Below are 18,822 nucleotides of genomic sequence, written 5' to 3'. Positions count from 1 at the left end.
GAATTGTTGGAAGTAGAATCCGAGTGGACACAGCCCAGCCTGAGTTGCATCTCCACATTTATTCTGCTTGTATACCAGACTTTCCTTCCAAAACCCTTGCCTTGGGGAAGGGAGACCAAGCAGACGGGGTCTGCTTTTTGAGTTGCACCCTTGAATAGGAGTTGAACCCTATAGGAAAAAACAGAGCATCCTGTGGCAAGTGTACTCCCACCCTTACACATGACAGTTTTATGAGTAGCAGCTTTTCAGTGCAAAGCCATGGCAACCAATGGGCAAATGTATCCGTTGGTTTGCCTGAGGGATGCACCAGGGATAACTGTTGCTGGGGATCAAGAGCCCATTCCACAGGGGACTTGTCTACCCCAAGAGTCCCCTGTGAGGGATGGACTTTATCCCCCAGTAATAGTTTTCCCAGGTAGGCTGTAAGATGGGCTTGCCCTCTATGCCTGGTTATCCTTCCCACTTCACAAGCAAATAAATATAAAGATAAGGGGTTTGTGCTTTCCACTTCCCTTTAGACCAGCCTTTCCCAACCAGTGTGCCTCCTGATGTTGTTGGACCACAACTCCCATCTTCCTGACCATTGGCAATGCTGGCTGAGGCTGATGGGAGTTGTGGTGCAACAACATCTGGAGGCACACTGGTTGGGAAAGGCAGCTTTAGACTGATGAATGTGGGAGAACAAATGGGATTTAGTGAGCATTCTTTTCAAGGACCCTCAAGAGTTCGTGAGGTTTCGCGAATGCTAAAAGAAAATGATAGCAAAAATCAGATTGTTTTAGGGGCAGTGATGTTTCCCTCTCATTTCAAGAAGCTGCAACCTACTGCAGTGGGCTTCCTCTCCAGAGCATTTAGAAAGTTAATGCTATCAATGCAAGTCTTCTCTTATCCTCAAAAACCGGTGGATGAATAGCTAGTTTAATGACTTAGTTATATAGCATGACTTCAGCAGAAAAAATAAGTTAGACAAGAACTTGTTTGCATCAGACAGGGAAAGAGAAACCATCAAGCTTGAACCAACTAACAAGATAGTTTACAACCCTACCTACTGTTGGAGCAGAATAATCACACTTTTTGGTAGATAATATATTGATCTAATTCAGCTCATTGCCACTCCATCAAAAGAAAATTCTGTTCTGCTATTTTTTTCATTATCCAACGTAGTCCTTGGATTCAGATTTTTAAAAGTCTCAAAGGGAAGGGTATTCTATAGTTGCAGCCATATAGAATATTTCATTGCTTGACAAGAACTACTTTAGACTACTATACTAGAGCCATTCACCCTACTTCCAGGGTTTCATTTAATGGCCTGGACAACTTTATATTGAGGGGGACATTCAGTCATGCAAATCCTTCACCTATAGTCTGATGTAATGCATTCCTGGAATTGTTTTATCATGTGTGATCTACAGTTTGTGTTGACTAGGCCCACACGTTCTTGTATATTGTCCTTTTGGACTAATGTTTCAGTTGGACTAAATGTAGTTAGGTTTGTTGTAAAAACAGCAACAAATAACTTATTCCATATTGAAATTTTAGGCAGAAAGGTATTTCCCCCCTTAAATACACATTTTTCTAATTGTTTGGGGGGAAATTAATTAATTAGAAATTACTTGGCATCTAGGTGGGAAGAGGTGAGTTGTTAATTAAGTGCCCTAGGAAAGCAATTTTTTAAGATTTAATTGAAATGTTTGTAATGGGCTTAAGCAATGACTGCTGTGGCCTTGACATGGAAAGGTGAGAATGTACATAGGTTTTAATTGCTGAAACCTGGCCAGTATTGAATAGCTGCTGAAGAAGCATTAGCTTAAAAGAAAAAAAGGAGGATGGGACAGGATGGGATTGCAGTTCGTCAGTGGGAACAACACAAATAGAGAGAACAAACTTACTTAGGTTAAAGACCAACTGTGGATATATAAACCGATGGCTATCAATTGGTCCTTAACAAATTAGGTCTGGGAACAGAAAAATTTCTTAACTGTTGGAACTGTAAATCCCTGGAGTAGTCTCCATAGAACAGCTGTGACCTTGAAAGCTGTGAACAAGTGACCTTAAAAGCATTTTACCTTCAATCCAGGGTTGTAAATATCTACTTCTCCAGTCCCATGTGGTGAATAAGAATCACCTTCAGGCAACAGTGCAAGGAAGAATAAGTTAGATTTTTCCTTCATTTAATGACTTACACGTATGGATATATGGGATACAATTATTCCCCCCACCCCAAGAGAGAAGAAGAAATAGAAGGTCAAAGGTGCACATTTGGTAAAGTGCTTTAAACAAAGTAAATTAAAAGAAGCTTACATATGCCTTGAAGGCATAATACTAACCCTCTACATTCTCATTGCAATATTTACCCTAAACACACTATCAACATCCTCCTCCATCAATTCAATTATTCTATTGGCTCTCTCTGCATGCGAGCTGCAGTAGGACTAGCAATGCTAGTTATCGCCTCACACATACACGGCTCAGACAACCTTAAAACCCTAAATCTCCTAAAATGCTAAAAGTCATTATCCCAACCATCATACTCATGGTATACACCCATTTTTCAACAAGGGCCTTTATATAGTTTGGCTGTATAAGGTGGTGTATAAGGTGGGAACTAGATTAACAAAAATAATAATTAATGAGATTGTATGCATGAGATAGACTCCTGTGAGGAGAATAACTCTTCACCTTACTAACAAAGGCCAGGTAAAGCAAGGCATGGCTGGCCAGCAACTCATGCAGAGAGGTAGTAGGCAATTCCTGTATAGGTGGGGACTTTGGGCTCACAGGAGCTGTTAATTGTTTAAAGAATTGCTGCCCTGGGTGCCTTCTGGGAGGAAGGGCGGGATATAAATTTAATAAATAAATAAATAAATAACTTATTTCTGAAAGTACTCTCATGACAATACTTGTGTTGCCCATATGCAACCAATAATTGACTGTGCAGAGCAATGGTCACAGTTTTCCACTTAGCTATACAAATCATCTCTGAAACTATTTCGATATATAACTGGTGTCTTAGTACATAGTGGTGTTCTGTAAAGTCCTCTTTAAAAAATAAAACACACACGCATCATCCTTTTTTTAAAAAAATTGTGCACATTGGATCTAAGTTTATTTAAGCAATGTAACTGCTAATGTTGAAATACGTGGTGTATAAATTTCTTTCTCTAGCAGAAACATTGCATGGAAGGAAATAGATTTTTAGTGTTGTAAAGGTCTGCAGGAGGAATTTGGATGTGTTTTATTTTTAGGAACTTGACCTTTCATGGGAATGAAGAGATTTTAATATCATTCCTCCCCAGAAGAATGAAAATGTATTGTGTATTTTCCTTCACAACTCTTTTCTGATATATCCTCCTAGGATAAGCTATCAAACACTGACGACTACTTAAGATGATGGATGTGGGAGTGATGCATGGTGATGGAGTATTACAGATAGAAGTACAGTTGCTTTTTGGTGCAGTCTTTTTGTAATTGCTATCAGTGCAGTGGAAGCTTAAATTTGATGACAAGTTAAACCGTGTTATGTAGTGATGTCAGGAGGCCACATTCTGAATATAAAGAGTTAAGCATGTTTGGCAACATTTGAGTTTCCTGGTTGTATAAGTGCCAGCAAATTTCCTGGTTTCCAAGAATTTGAAATGCCTTTCTCTAGCTTTTGTGTTAATATAGGTCTAAGCTTGCATGCTGGTTCAGGTTTTGGTGTTAATACATCAACAGATTCTGCAGGAATATAATTTACCCCACCCCACCCCGTCCAATTATATGTCTACACTATCCCCAGGGCTCAGGACAGGTAACAAGCATTTAAATGTCAGTCTCTTCACATTCTGCCCTACCAATCCCAGTGCAAGAAAATTCTTTGAAATGTTGTCAAGCAGCAATACAAAGAATTTGCCATGTCTAGCTGGATGTCATCAAAGCAGTGGAGGCCATACTTAGTTGTGGGCCTTTGTGTGAAATACATTTTGGGGTCCCCCTCCCAGTTTAGGTTGATTATACACTTCTGATCATAGGTGAACTATTATGAAATGAAGAACTTTAATTAAATATGAAGCCCATATCTTCGGAATGTATATAAATTATAGATGCATCTTTATAAATAATATTAACTGACATGTCATAGTTATATTAGAATATCACAACAATGTATTTTATGATAATTTTGAGAAATTTCTGGGTTCAGCGGGCCCTCATGTATTGCACACTTATATGGCTGCCACTGCTCATGGGACAGGTCATTAGGAGCAGCTGAGGGTACCCAGCCAATCTCTTGAAGGGCTTGGTGCAGGATATCTGATCATCAATAGTTGTTGAAGACTGTTGCATCTCACTTGATGAGAAACGTAGCACAGGACTCTCACTGAGTCAAGAGTTAAGAGAAAGGAAATGGAAAGAAGGTTCTAATACCGGGGGGGGGGGAAGCAGAAGAAGAGATGGAATCTCAGTGGTTCACATTTCATAATTGTTAAATGTCAACCGTGGTTGAAGACACCATTAAAATTTGGACCAACAAACATTTATTTTTGTGCATTTTTGATTTAGTCAGCTTTCCTTTCTTTAAGATCTGGTTTTCCAAAGAGAACCCTTCCAGATGAACAAAGAACTGCAGATGTTTTGTTATTGACAAATCCTGCATCAGCAGCACAGCAGACTCCCCACCCCCGGGCACCTTACAAATTAGGCAGACTGCCCCTAGACTATGGGGACTGTTCACACATCTGTCCTCAAGTTTACCTGGTGATATGCATGCATGTATAAATCTGCCTTCGTCATTTTCTTTATTCTCTTATATTCCCAAGCAGAGTAAGCTTATGTCCTAAGAATTAAACTTCTTAACTATTAAATATTTTGGCTTTTTACTATAGGAAGTATTGAGATAAGGAAACACTTTAAAAGCTCTCCCTATGGGAAGTGCTACTTGGACAAATTTATGATCTGACACATCTTGCTCTTGTGTTTCATATCACATTATTTCAATCTCATCAGATGTGACACATAATTTGAGTGCATAAAGCACTGTGACACAATGCATAATGCCTGGTCAAATATTGAAATAAACAAAAGAGTTTTCAAACCCATGGTTAATGCTGCATTATATTGTTTTGATAAGGATTTTCATTCTTCTGTTTGTGGGAAAATGGGAGTAGGGGGATTTTACTTGCTTTGTGCTTTTATACTCAGAGCATTTTTGGAGTCATCTTACCTCACTGTGGAATTGGTAGGACTTGAACTTGCAGTGGGTTTCAAACCTGCAACCTAAGGCAGGAATGGCTAATTTATGGACCTCCAGATGTTTTGGTTTTCAATTTCTGTAATCCATAACCATTGGTCATGCTGGCTGGGGCTCATGGGAGTTGGAGTCCAGCAACATCTGGAGGATGTCAGGTTCCTCGTCCCTGACTTAAGGGATGTCATTAAGGGATGTCAGGACTATCCAGACAGCTCTGGCTAAAGTTAGGAGCTACATAAAAGCCATCTAGACCTCTTTGCTAAAGTAAGAAGCCAGCTAGTGGTCAGGCTTGCTCATTGGTCTGAGGCCCAAAGGTAGTCTGTCATCTGAGAGACTGTTCTTGTATCTTCCTTGCCTGCAGCCTGACACTGAAGTGTAGCTAATTGAGTAAGGATATATGTGAGACTTTAAATATTGATTTAAGGAACAGAGCCATTCCGGTCATGGAGTTCTTCTTGATGTGGACCTTTATAATATAGGTGATTTTGCAGCTTTAACATAATTTTCCTTGAATCTATGGGAAAGAGAATTAAATAACATGAAGTTGTAGGAGGTGATGTGAAGTTGTAGGAGGTGATTCCCTAAACCTGAGGCTTGTCAACTGAGGGTGAATGGAGACTGAAGTATGCTTAAGAAATACCCTGTCTTGTACGAATCCATATTATTGAGCTGTGCATGAGATGAGGGGTTAGGGGAGTGAGATTCAGGTTTAAAACTTTAGTTCTGGTGAAGATGGCTGTTGTTACATTTTGCTCATTGTTGCCTTCTTTTTGAACTGCCCTAAACCTTTGGCTACTGCTACTGCCATTTTCAAACCTAGGGGCATGATGCTGCCAAACATAAACACACTCTTAATTCCCCTTGATTTCTAGCACACATACAGATGTGTTTCTAGTACACATACAGTGCATGTGTTTCTGCTGTAGAGAAGTGAGCATAGTGGCTACCCCTCAGTGAGACAATTTGCATTCGTAACTCTCTCAGTTTGAATTTCACTTGCTTCACTACTCTGAAGTTGTACAGCCAAGTTATCTCTTTGGCACTTCAAGGAGATCCAAGTCTACATTCATTTCTTGCTCAAGAAACAAGTCTTGGAAAGTAGAATAGAAAAGGATCCAAGTTGTGGGGTTTTGTTGCTGGATACATTTGCTGTTGAATACTGTGTCTTTCAGTTGCCAGACAGCATTTTGGGCTGCACTTCAGAGCATGTCAAAAATAGAATAACATAACCTCTACCTTGGGATGTCCCAAAGCTATTCTTCCATTGATGATGTACCCAGTGTGTCATATCTTGTCAACTGCAACATCTTAGACACATGAAAGAATTTACATGTGACAGTATCTCTTCATTTATCCATCCTCCCATTCTAAAATTTCTAACAGTAAAAAAGGGAATGTATGTGCCTCAATGAACTTGAAAGAAAATTAGGTTCTGCATATTACTTTGGTAGTCTTACATTTTTTAATATTTCTGCTCATTTGCTAATGTGATAAAAGTGAAACACAAAACTATAAAACAAATGTTCCACATTGTGACACAAACAACATTTTACTGTGACTTGAAATCAAGGTTGGCATTATAAAAATTGCACATGTAGGTCACACATGTAAGGGTAATATGTTCTATTAGCACCTGGTGTGTTTTCATTTCCGATTGCTTATGTAGATAGGTCTGTGCGCAGATGGCACTTTGAGCAAATATAGCTTTTGCTAGAAAATCTATACAGGAGCAAATGACAAAGTCACTGATATCGTGTGTGCTTTACTGCCTTGTGCCCCCTGTTTTACCAATAAACTAATGAAATACAGACAGGCAATATTGTAGTTAAGAGGAATAACGGACATTAAAAAAATAGGCTCATATGAGATATGCCCCAGTAATGAGGAACACTTGAGAGATTTACATAAAAACAACAACAGAAAACAGCTATCATTTGATTATTTCATAGCCACTACTACAGCATATGGTAGTACGGTGATGGAAAATAGCGAACAGGCTGCTTCCAAACATAACAACATTTTGACTTACAATTATATATTCTCTTATGTCTTTATTCAGTATTAGAAGTGACACAACTTTGCCGGCAAATGTTTGTTTTTGGCATTGTTATCAGAAACATCCCCACCTCTAGAAACTTCATCATCCTAACACCTTCCAGGCGTATTCTATGGATTTTCTTTCTGATTAATCCCCCCCATTCCGATTTCTATATATGTTTTGTATTCCTCTATATTGCTCCCTGCTAATAGCAGTGAAATGTCTTAACAATGATTTGCTGAGCTGATATGAAGCTGGAATGTTCACAATAAAGTGATCGAGAAATAGATCTAGCCGAATAATTAGTATTTGTAGTGACAGGGAAGGGAAATTTGTAAGTTTGGCTCAGATTGAAAACCCATACAGGACTGTGGGACCGGCGTAGTGCTGTAGATTAAGATTATGCCTGGAAAAAGGCAGAAAAGTTACGAGAGCCAAGGGTCAGAGCTTGGAAAAGTTACTTTTTTGAACTACAACTCCCATCAGCCCCAGCAAGCATGGCCACTGGATTGGGCTGATGGGAGTTGTAGTTCAAAAAAGTAACTTTTCCAAGCTCTGCCAAGGGTGCAGTGTGGATGAAAGAAAAGCAACAGACTGAACAACAGGAACCAGAGACAAGTGTAGGTGAAGGAGGCAGAGCCTTGAAGGAAAGGACCCAGGAGATAGGGAACGGAAGTAGGGCCAGTGAGAGTGAGGGCTTTGAAGAACCTCCACGGTCCAACAAGACCATGTTCTGTGGCTCTTTGTGTAATGTTTAGAAATATTCTTCATGTCTTCTTAGCAGATCTAGCATGTTAGAAACTGGAACAGTTCTGACCCAGGTTTTATTTTAGGGCTCAAGGACTTTGTTTATACAAGTTAGAGATAGTTGGATAGCTGTGTACTGATACTTAAAACTGTTTGATACTAAAGTTGTTATAGTAACGCTGGACCTTGTGATTATCATCAGAAGTCCTTCATGTTCACCCCTCCCCATGAAAGGTTTGGAGGGTGGCAAAACAATAAAGGGCCTTTTTAGTGGTGGTTGTGGAATGCTCTCTCCAGGGATGCATGCCCGTGCCATCTGTATCCATCTTTAGGCCAGAGGCAAAGACCTTCATCTACAGCCAGGCCTTTGGCCTTTGTGAACCTCTTTTAGTGGGGCAGAACTAGTATACCTGCCCCTTATTTGTTTTTATTGTGTTTGCTTTAATTTGGTTTAATTGTTAGAAGTGTTTTTAATTGGCTATGTATGCTGCTTTGGGTCACCTGGTGAAAAAAGTGATTCAGTAATAATAATAATAATAGTAATTAATAATAATAAGCCATATTTTGCTTAGATCACTTCTCTGCATTTACCTGGAACCCTAAATAATCTTACACTGTCTGTGGGGAATAGGAGGTAAGAAGTGAGTGGTAAAAAAAATTCAGCGGGCTGAAAAACAGGGACCTGAGAGATTTCTGCCCGTTGTCAGTTCTACAATCACTTCATTTATAATTGTGATCTGGCAACCTTGGCAAGGGCCAAGAAATAGTATGTGAGGTGCTGTGTGAATTTTGCCATTGATTTTGAATTCTTGCCAGGCTTCTAGCTTTTAGCAAGATGTCAGTCTTACAAAATGCATTATAACAATCTTTGTGTGATGCATTTTTAAAATTTACTTTGTTTTTGTCATAATTATTTTTAAAAATAATCTACAATGAGGTATTGAAACACTTCAGTCTGATAAACACAATACACAAAAAACAATTCTACGGTAAGATTTTGTTCACAGGAAGTTGAGGCAATACCTAGGAGGGAGTACAAACAGAAATATATTTCATTGATTGATGCACACTTTGTTACCCTTTTGCAGACACGAACAGTGGACATGCTAGTGTTACAAATTGGGAAAATTTTAGTGAGGCGTGACTGCAGCTATATGCTGTAATAACTTTCATTCTGGGGCTCGGCAGCCCTTCATATTAGTAGGGAACTGCTTGTCTGCCAACATGTCACACACAAAATCCCTTTAATGTGTTCCTGTACAAGTGCTGGCTCTTGCATATATTTTTTTCCTTCCTTCAGTTGCTTGTTAAGGCTTTAGTTGAAAATTGTATGGTCCTCCGTCATTACACTGATATTTATTTTCCCACTTTTATCCTACCAACATGACTGCACAGAGCCTTCAGGGCAGCTTACATCATCAAACATAAAAACATTCCTAAAACATAAAAACATTCCTAAAACCCAAAGCGACTACCGTCACATTAAAATGGATACTTCATAAGAAGAGTCCTGCTTGATCAAACCAAAGGCCCATCCAGCATCCTATTCTCACTGTAGCCAATCAGAAGCCGATGACAAGCCCACAAAGCCCAATAGCACTCTGCAAACTTCTGTTCTCTAGCAACCAATATTCTTAAACATATTACGGCCGACACTGGAGGTAGTACACAGCCATCATGCCGAGTAGCCATTATCTTCCTTGATGTGTCTCAACCTCTTTTTATACAGCCACAAGAGTGGCTGTGTACTATAGTCAGCATGGATTTTTCGCATTCCGCAATGCTAAATTGAAAATACCCCCATGCCATTTGATCCTTCCCATAAGCTCATTACAAAACAACACCTTACAAAACTTATAGTCCTGAACTCAGAAACTTTTGCTTAACAACCCTCTAAATTTTCATGGCGATACACAAAACAGAGAGAACCGAGAGTTCAAAGTGTAAAAAAAAAAGAGAGAGAGAGAGAGAGAGAGAGAGAGAGAGAGAGAGAGAAAACAGCCTTTTTGGACTTTTTTCTGTCAGAGTTCTCATAATCAGTTGAAATTAATTAAAAATCAGCCATGTTCACAGAGTACCTGTAATCCTATTACTGACCTAATCTTCTACCATTTAAAAGTTTTAAAAAATGCTTGGCTGATTTTTAACTAATTTAAGAAATTTTGGCTTGAATACAGTGATAATGTCGGGCATGCTCAGTAAGAACCAACTGTCAGTGTTTTAAAACCCAGACTTACAGCTGCTGGGCTTGGCTTGCTTAATCAGGGGGCCACACCCACACCAGACTTTGATTTCACATGAGACAGTCATAGCTTCCCCCAGAGAATCCTGGGAAGTGTAGTTTGTGAAGGGTGCTGAGAGGAGACTCCTATTCCCCTGACAGAGCTCCAGTGGCCAGAGTGGTTTAACAGTTAGCCAGAACAACAAAGTAATCATAATGCCAAAATACAATTTAAATAACATCCCAGAAGAATATAAAGATCAAATAATTTGAGGCTTTAAACTTAGTTGACAGAGAACCAGAGGAACTGTGGATTGAAGTCAGAGACATTATCAGGGAAGAATGCAAAAAGACAATACCTCTAGTTAAAAAGAGAGAAAGACCTCAATGGATGACTGAAGAAACTCTTAAAATGGTTAAAGAGAGAAGGAAAGCAAAAGCAAGAGGAGATAGAAACACAGTCAGAACCCTAAATGCAACAATACAGCAACTAGTATGTAGGGACAGAGAGAACTATTACAATAGCTATTGTATAGAAATAGAAGAGGACAACAAAAACGGAAGAACAAGAGCCCTATTCCAAAAGATTAGAGAAATGAAAGGGAAATTTAAACCACGAGTAGGGATGTTGAATAATCAACAGGGGAACACACTGACCGAGATGAAATAAAAGGAAGATGGAAGCATTACACTGAAGAACTCTATAAAAGAGAAGTCAGGATGACAGATTCATTCACGGAGGAACCGTATGATGAAGAATCAGAAATTTTAGAATGTGAGGTGAAAGCTGCTCTTAAAATACTAGGAAGAAACAAATCACCAGGAACAGATGGCATACCAATAGAGTTGCTACAAGTTACTGAGACTGCATCTGTCCAAATTTTGACAAAAATTTGTCAAGAAATATGGAAAACTAAACAATGGCCCACAGACTGGAAGCATTCCATATATATCCCAATTCTAAAGAAAGGGGATCCCAGGGAATGCAGTAATTATCGAACTATTGCCTTAATATCCTATGCAAGTAAAGTAATGCTCAAGATTCTACAACAAAGGCTCTTACCGTATATGGAGTGAGAAATGCCAGACGTCCAAGCTGGATTTAGAAAGGGAAGAGGCACCAGAGATCATATCACAAACATACGTTGGATAATGGAACGGACCAAGGAATTTCAGAAGAAAATCACCCTGTGCTTTATAGATTACAGCAAAGTCTTTGACTGTGTACATCATGAAAAACTATGGAATGCTTTAAAAAAAATGGGGGTACTACAGCATCTGATTGTCCTGATGCGCAACCTATACTCTGGACAAGAGGCTACTGTAAGGACGGAATATGGAGAAACCAATTGGTTCTCCATCGGAAAGGGTGTGAGACAGGGGTGTATTTTATCATCCTATTTGTTTAATCTATATGCAGAACATATCACACAAAAAGTGGGATTGGACCAAGATGAAGGAGGTGTGAAAATTGGATGGAGAAATATGAATAATTTAAGATATGCAGACGATACCATACTACTAGCAGAAACCAGTAATGATTTGAAACAAATGCTGATGAAAATTAAAGAGGAAAGCACAAAAGCAGGACTATAGCTGAATGTCCAAAAGACTAAAGTAATGACAACAGAAGATTTATATAACTTTAAAGTTGACACTGAGGACATTGAACTTGTCAAGGATTATCAATACCTTGGCACTGTCATTAACCAAAATGGAGACAACAGTCAAGAAATCAGAAGACGGCTAGGACAGGGGAGGGCAGCTGTGAGAGAACTAGAAAAGGTCCTCACATGTAAAGATGTATCACAGAACACTAAAATCAGGATCATTCAGACCATGATATTCCCGATCTCCGTGTATGGATGTGAAAGTTGGACAGTGAAAAAAGCAGATAAGAGAAAAATCAACTCATTTGAAATGTGGTGTTGGAGGAGAGCTTTGCGCATATCATGCGCTGTGAAAAAAACAAATAATTGGGTGTTAGAACAAATTAAACCAGAACTATCACTAGAAGCTAAAATGATGAAAATGAGATTATCATACTTTGGACACATAATAAGAAGACATGATTCACTAGAAAAGACAATAATGCTTGGAAAAACAGAAGGGAGTAGAAAAAGAGGAAGGCCAAAGAAGAGATGGTTTGATTCCATAAAGGAAGCCACAGACCTGAACTTTCAAGATCTGAACAGGGTGGCCCATGACAGATGCTATTGGAGGTCTCTGATTCATAGGGTCACCATAAGTTGTAATTGACTTGAAGGCACATAACAACAAAAACAAAACTCTGATTGAAGCTCTGTGACGGGAACAGGCCGTCTCCTAGCAACTCTCAGCACTCTTCACTAACTACACTTTCCAAGATTCTTTGGGAGAAGCCATGACTGCCTAAAGTGAAATAAAGGTCTAGTGTGGATGTGGCCAGGGACAGCTTTGGTTTAAATTTGGGTGGGAGGCTACATGTGCCTGCTGTAGAATAAAAAGGTCAGGGAAACCCTGAAACACAATGATACTGTTCCCAGTGTTTTCCTTTTGGAAAGGAAAGGGGCTTCCTCTCTGCCCAGTGCCCACCCACCCAATTTCCTCCCTTCCCCCTCCTCCTCACCTCCCTGCCCTCCTCTTCCCCCCACCCCTCCACCAGATCAATTTAATCCTAAGCATGATTGCACAGGAGTAAATCCCACTGAACTCAAAAAGCATGCAAATTATCAAACCTGCCCCCCTCTCCCCGCTCTCTTGTTCCTTCCCTCTCCTTTCCTTCACCCCTCCCTTCCCCTGCCCATCCCCTTCCCCTTCCAATCCCCTCCTTCCCCCTCCTCCTTCCTCTCCCCTCCCCTCCACCCTCCGCCCTTCCCCCCATGGCCAGTGTTACCTATCCTAGGACTACGACCTGGAAGACCAGGATTCAAATCCCCATGCAGCCTTGAAGCTCATTGGCTGACCTTGGGCCAGTCACTGCCTCTCAGCATCAGAGGAAGGTAATGGTAAAACCACCTCTGAATACCGTTTACTCTGAAAACCCTATTCATAGAGTCGCCATAAGCAAGCATGATTGCACAGGAGTAAATCCCATTGAACTCAATAAGTATGCAAATGATCAAACCTGCCCTCTCCTCCTCCTCCTCCTTCCCATCACCTCCATTTTGCCCCTTCCCTCCCCCTTCCTTCACCCCCCACTCCTTCTGCTCCCCTCTCCCCCTTCTTCCTTCCCTCTACTCCCCCTCACCCTCCCCATGGTCAGTTTTACTTATTCTAGTCCTGAAAGCACAGGAGTAAATCCTATTGAACCTTGTTGTGAAACGCCCAGAGAGCTTCGGCTATGGGGCGGTATAGAAATTTAATAAATAAATAAATAAATAAATAAATAAATAAATTGAACTCAATAATCCCATTGAACTCAATCATGCAAATGATTAGACCTGCATTTCCCCTCCTCTCCCCTCTCCTCTCCCCTCTCCTCTCCCTTACTCCTCCTCTCCCCTCTTCCTTCTTCCTCCTCCCCTGCCCACTCCAGCCCTCTCTCCCTCCCCCCTGGTCAGTTTTACCTATCCTAAGCATGATTGCATGGGAGTAAATCCCACTGAACTCAATAAACATGCAAATGATCAAATCTCCCTTCCTCCCACCCTGCTGCCTGCTCCCCTCCCCCTCCTCCCCTCCCCATCCCCTGTGGTAGTTTCACCTATCCTAAGCATGATTGCAGGGGAGTAAATCCCACTGAACTCAATAAGCATGCAAATGATCAATCCATTTTCAGCAAACTTTTACAGGATCCCATTTCTTACCTCCTGGACTAAAAAGCAAGGAAATTCACTAATAGGCAAAAAACCGTGCAGTTTAAGAATGTGCCTATAGCCAACAGATATTTCTATCAAACCTTAAAAAGCAGGGAAATTGGGTAGCTATAGCGAATCCACCAGGGGAGCAGGAAACCTGACCTCTCTCAGTTATTGTACTGCCCAAATTTGTCAAAATGGCAAAACAATTTGGGTTGGTCTTTCACAGTCCAATCCACTTCCTGTCTTGGAAGAATTTGGTAACAAGAATTTGGTACATTCTTAAACCACAAGGGTTTTTAGCCTATTAGTGAATAAAACTATCAAAATTGGTGGCCGTTACAGTTTTATTTGAAGTGCCTTTCCTGAAGATCCCCTAACATAGAATTTACCCTGTTCAGAGTATTTATTTATTATTTATTTATTTATACAGTATATTTGTATGCTGCTTTTCATCACCAGGTGACCACAAAGCAGGTTTCATAAAAAGAACTAAAGAGAATAATAAAAACAATTCAGAACATCATAATAATTTAAAAAACTATGACCATATCAATAAATAACACCACAAAATATCATAAAACAGGCTGAAATCTCAAGCTAACAACTTTATCATCTTTTTCTAGGTCCAACATAAGGCCACATTATGCAGAAACAAGTACTCATGACTTCAAAATGCATACATTCAGTCGTGTAACATCTTGCAAAGTCTGTCAGATGCTTCTGAGGTAAGTGTCAAAAGAGGCTGAATAATGAGAATTATACCCAACTTGGGAAAAACTATTGCATTGAATAAATTTAAAGAAAATTTTCTGTCTGGCTAGAACAAGGTCTCCTGTTAAAAATGGATAGGATCTAAAATCTTAACTTCACAAACGGATAATTCAGTATCAGGACTAATCTGACTGTGGAGTTCTGAACTATGTATTTGCAGTTAAATGTATAGTTTTGCCCCAAGATAAATTGCGTGTGTGCATCTGGTGGTCCATAGGAGAGATGAGGCATGTGAAGCAATTTGGGGAGTGGAGGCTTGTGGAGTCCCTATCCAGTTTTTATCAAACTGAGATAAAATGCTCGTAAAGAAAAATGTTTTCAAGTTTCTGTGTATGAGAGTGAGGTAGTGAGAGAGAAAGATCCCACAATTTAATGTTAATGCTACATTTCTTATTTCGTACATAATGTCGGCTATGTCTGAGCTCATATGTTTCAGGACTGTGAAGTCCTCGGCTACAGAGAGCACAAATGTTTACCTCTACCCTTCAGCAAAAAAAAAAAAAAAGCCCCTAGAATGGCTTACAGATCAATAAAATGTTCCTATCCTCAGTTTTCTGGTCTAAATGATACAACAGAAAAAGGAATTGTATTAGGAAGCAGGAGGAAATAAGCAAAATCATGTCACAGTTACTGGTTCTTCTATTGATCAGCTGTGCTGCAAACAGTTCAATGAGATGGAGCCAAATGTTTCTTGGTTGAGCAGATGGAATGGCTTTGCATCCCTTTCCTTCCTATTTCTGCTGTGGCTTGGTGGAATGACTGTTGACAGGTGAAAGTTGAAAGAAGAAGGAGCCTGGCTCCTCAGCAGAGCTGATGCTTTGATTACAGAGCCTGGGCATCCATTTCCATAGCCGGGAGAATAAAGAGTTTCCTGGAAATGCAGAAGTTGGCTGTTTTCTAAGAGCAATTTGAGAAGATTAAAAAAGGTGCTACTTGGTAACTGAAACTATAATTAAGAGAGAACTAATATTTGTGAAAACAAAATGGTGGGTAATTAGCTAGAAGCTACTTGAATACTTACTTGATAGTACTACCAACATTCTTGTTAAAACACATTACAAACAAAATACTAGGTGACAGGATGACACAGTTATTTTATAACTGTGTATGCAGTGGAAAAAGTTCCAAGATGGTCCCAGGCTATGGTCTGAAGGCACATAAGGCCAGCTCCCAGCTGAAGCTAAGCAGGGTCAGGTCTGGTCAGTGCCTGGATGGGAAATAGATGGGTTTCTATAATTAAAAGAAAGGTGGGGTATAAATGTAATAAATAAACTTTTGTTGTCTCTTGTACTGAAACATTTAGAAACTCTGTAGCTGCTGCCACATTTATTCCTAATTTAGCACCACATGAATTTTCAGACCTAAGTTGAAACCCAAAGAAGTGGCTTGTGTCAGGATAACCAAAAATACAAAAGTTTGACAATTTTTCTTGCAGTAATTTTAATGCTGAGGAGCCAAGTCTTTGTTAAGTGTAAAAAGTGGTTTGTCTCGTCTGAAGTTGCAGTAACATAAAATCTGGTTGCATGTTTGATTTTCCTCTGCACATATACATATAGCTTCTTTTGATCCTAAGATTCTGTTCCTTTCATTCTTTCAGTTTCAAAAGGTTTTACATGGTGGTACTGAACTTAGTATTCTGGAGGCTTGCTCGTTGTTGTGAGCCACAATCTTTATTTTGCAGTGTTTTCTCCACAAGTGGTCCAAAGAAATTCCTCTCTTGTAGACTGTACTATGGCCAAAACACAGAGAATATTCTATGAATGAGAGGTGATTGGAAGGCTAAGTGTCTATGGAAAGATTTCTGTTGGTTAAAGGCTATGGAAATCAAAAACCGTCAAGCCTTGTTCCTTGGACAGTTTGAACCAACATGTGGGTATTACTAAACGCAATTTACCATGAGTGGAACCTTAGCTGGATGACCCTAAAACCCTGAAAAGCCCTTATTGTTAATGAGCCATAACGTCATTTTTTCTCCGATAGGCCATTTCTCCTTTCTTCATTGCCCCTGAAAGATTTATTGCACTTTTAAAAATGCATTTATACTATAATATGTTCTCAGTTAGTGAAGGTAATTCAGCAATTGTGATGATCCAGTGCATAAAAACAAACTATGGATTAACATGGACACACAGCGTGCTAGTACACACCTACTCCTACTGTTACTGTGCTGCTGGGAAACAAAGCTAGAGTCTGGCTTGTGATATCTGAACCCAAGCTTGTCGTTTCTTTCCCCCAATTCCTGGCCCGTTCCGAGTGTACAGAATATAACTTTCGACATTGTCTTGTAAATAAATTGTACACACAAGGTCAGTTTTTTCTCCTAATTTTCCCACTATCTTACTTTATATTACAGGGGAACATTTTATCAAGGCTATTTATGTGCAAAGTGTGGAGCTGGAGTCCACAAAGAATGTTTGGGAAGGCTAGACAATTGTGGCAGAGCTAATTTGGGTGGTAAGTCATTTTTATTGTTTGGGATACAATTTTTAATTAGGCCATAACACTTGCCAGTTATAATTAAGCATTATTTTTTGTCTAATTTGATCTTTTATTGGCATAATTGTAATTGCATTTTGCAGCCATAGTGACTTTTCTCAATTTGTTGTAGCATGAAAGAGCAAGGATGGGAGAACTACTGTTAGATCTATTTAATGTAACTCAGCGGTGTGCAACCTTTTGCCCCTGAGGACTACGTGTAACCGTGGGTAGCTGCTCAGGGGCTGCATGCCAATGAGCGTGTCTGGAACCAGTGGTGGGCATAGCCTAGGTTATTGGTGGATGGAGCTATTCACATACACATTCACACTCATTTTCTGCTCAGAGGGGAAAATTAACCCCATCACAATAGTGTTCCCTTAGTCCACCAAATGGCTTTTTTTGTGGGCTTGTGGGACTAACATGGGGAGGAAGTAACGTTCAGTGGCAGGGTGGTAGTGGTGGACATCTGTGTTGGTTACACTGAAGGCCCAGGGGATACAAGTTGCCCACATATGATATAGCTAGTTCAGCATCCCCAAGGAAACTTTGGGCTTGTAATTCTCAAATGGCAGCTCGTTCTCTCCACACCCCCTTGGCCAAAGCTCATGTTTTGTGTGGAGCAACAAACCACAAGCCCAGGTTCAGACACAATGCTAAGTCAAATCATGGGTTAGTTCCAGGTAGCGCAGCAGCAGCAGGACTTGAGAAACAAAGAAGACACAATCTTTAGTGTTATTACCTGCATGCTTGTGCATTCATGCTTAGCCATGGTTTGGCTTAGTGTTACATTTGAACCAATTCATTGTTTGTTTCCTTAACCCTAGTTTATAAAGCCATGGTTTAGTTCAGGGGGTTTCCCAAATTGTGGTCTATGGACTACCAGTGGTCTGCGAGCATCATTCAGGAGATCTACAGCTCACTATGAAGAATGGCTGTAGCAGCAGCTGCTCTATAATGCTTAGAACTTTGTGGTTCACTTGGAAGGTGAGCAGGACAGACCAGAAGTGACAGGGAGATGAGGCACTTGAAAGGAGTGGATTAGCAGTGAGGTTCATGGGGGGCTAGTAAGAAATATAATCTTGATTTCATGGAGATACATTTCTTATACCATGGAATATTCTATGGAATTCAAATTGTTGTACAGTAAAATACAATATATGAGAAAGGAAAACCAATAAAAATACAACTAAAAATCTTACAGCATCTAGTACAATTGCTACAACATGCAGAAAAATCATTAAGTGGTCTGACAACACCCTTAGCAATTTTAAATAGTCTGTGGGGAAAACAGTTTGGTGTTACATTGGCCACTTCCCCAATCTTTAAAAATGGACCCGGGGGGGGGGTGGGTATCCCAGAAATTACAGGCTGTGAAAACTGGTAGAAAATATTGTTAAAGATAAGATAACTGAGCATATAGAAGAACAAGCCTTGCTTAAAGCAGAACCATCATGGCTTCTGCAAGGATAAGCCCTGTCTTACTAACCTATTAGAGTTCTTTAAGAATGTCAACAAGCATATAGATAGAGATGATCCAGTGGACATAGTGTACTTGGAC

General features: G+C 39.9%; 1 protein-coding gene across 4 annotated transcripts in view; it reads left to right on the top strand.

The window, feature by feature from the left end:
* Window positions 1–18,822, top strand: part of VAV3 (vav guanine nucleotide exchange factor 3) — a 259,303-nt gene that overhangs the window by 152,421 nt on the left and 88,060 nt on the right. For all 4 annotated transcript variants that reach the window (XM_061633875.1, XM_061633876.1, XM_061633877.1 and 1 more), the window contains 2 exons: window positions 14,639–14,740; window positions 17,140–17,240. In XM_061633875.1, coding sequence (XP_061489859.1) covers window positions 14,639–14,740; window positions 17,140–17,240 — 203 coding nt within the window. The remainder of the gene's footprint in view (window positions 1–14,638; window positions 14,741–17,139; window positions 17,241–18,822) is intronic.

Source organism: Rhineura floridana, chromosome 6, assembly GCF_030035675.1.
Source record: "Rhineura floridana isolate rRhiFlo1 chromosome 6, rRhiFlo1.hap2, whole genome shotgun sequence".
Lineage (NCBI taxonomy): Eukaryota > Metazoa > Chordata > Lepidosauria > Squamata > Rhineuridae > Rhineura > Rhineura floridana.
Note: the sequence above shows the minus strand (reverse complement) of the source record. Positions and strands in the feature narration are given on the sequence as shown.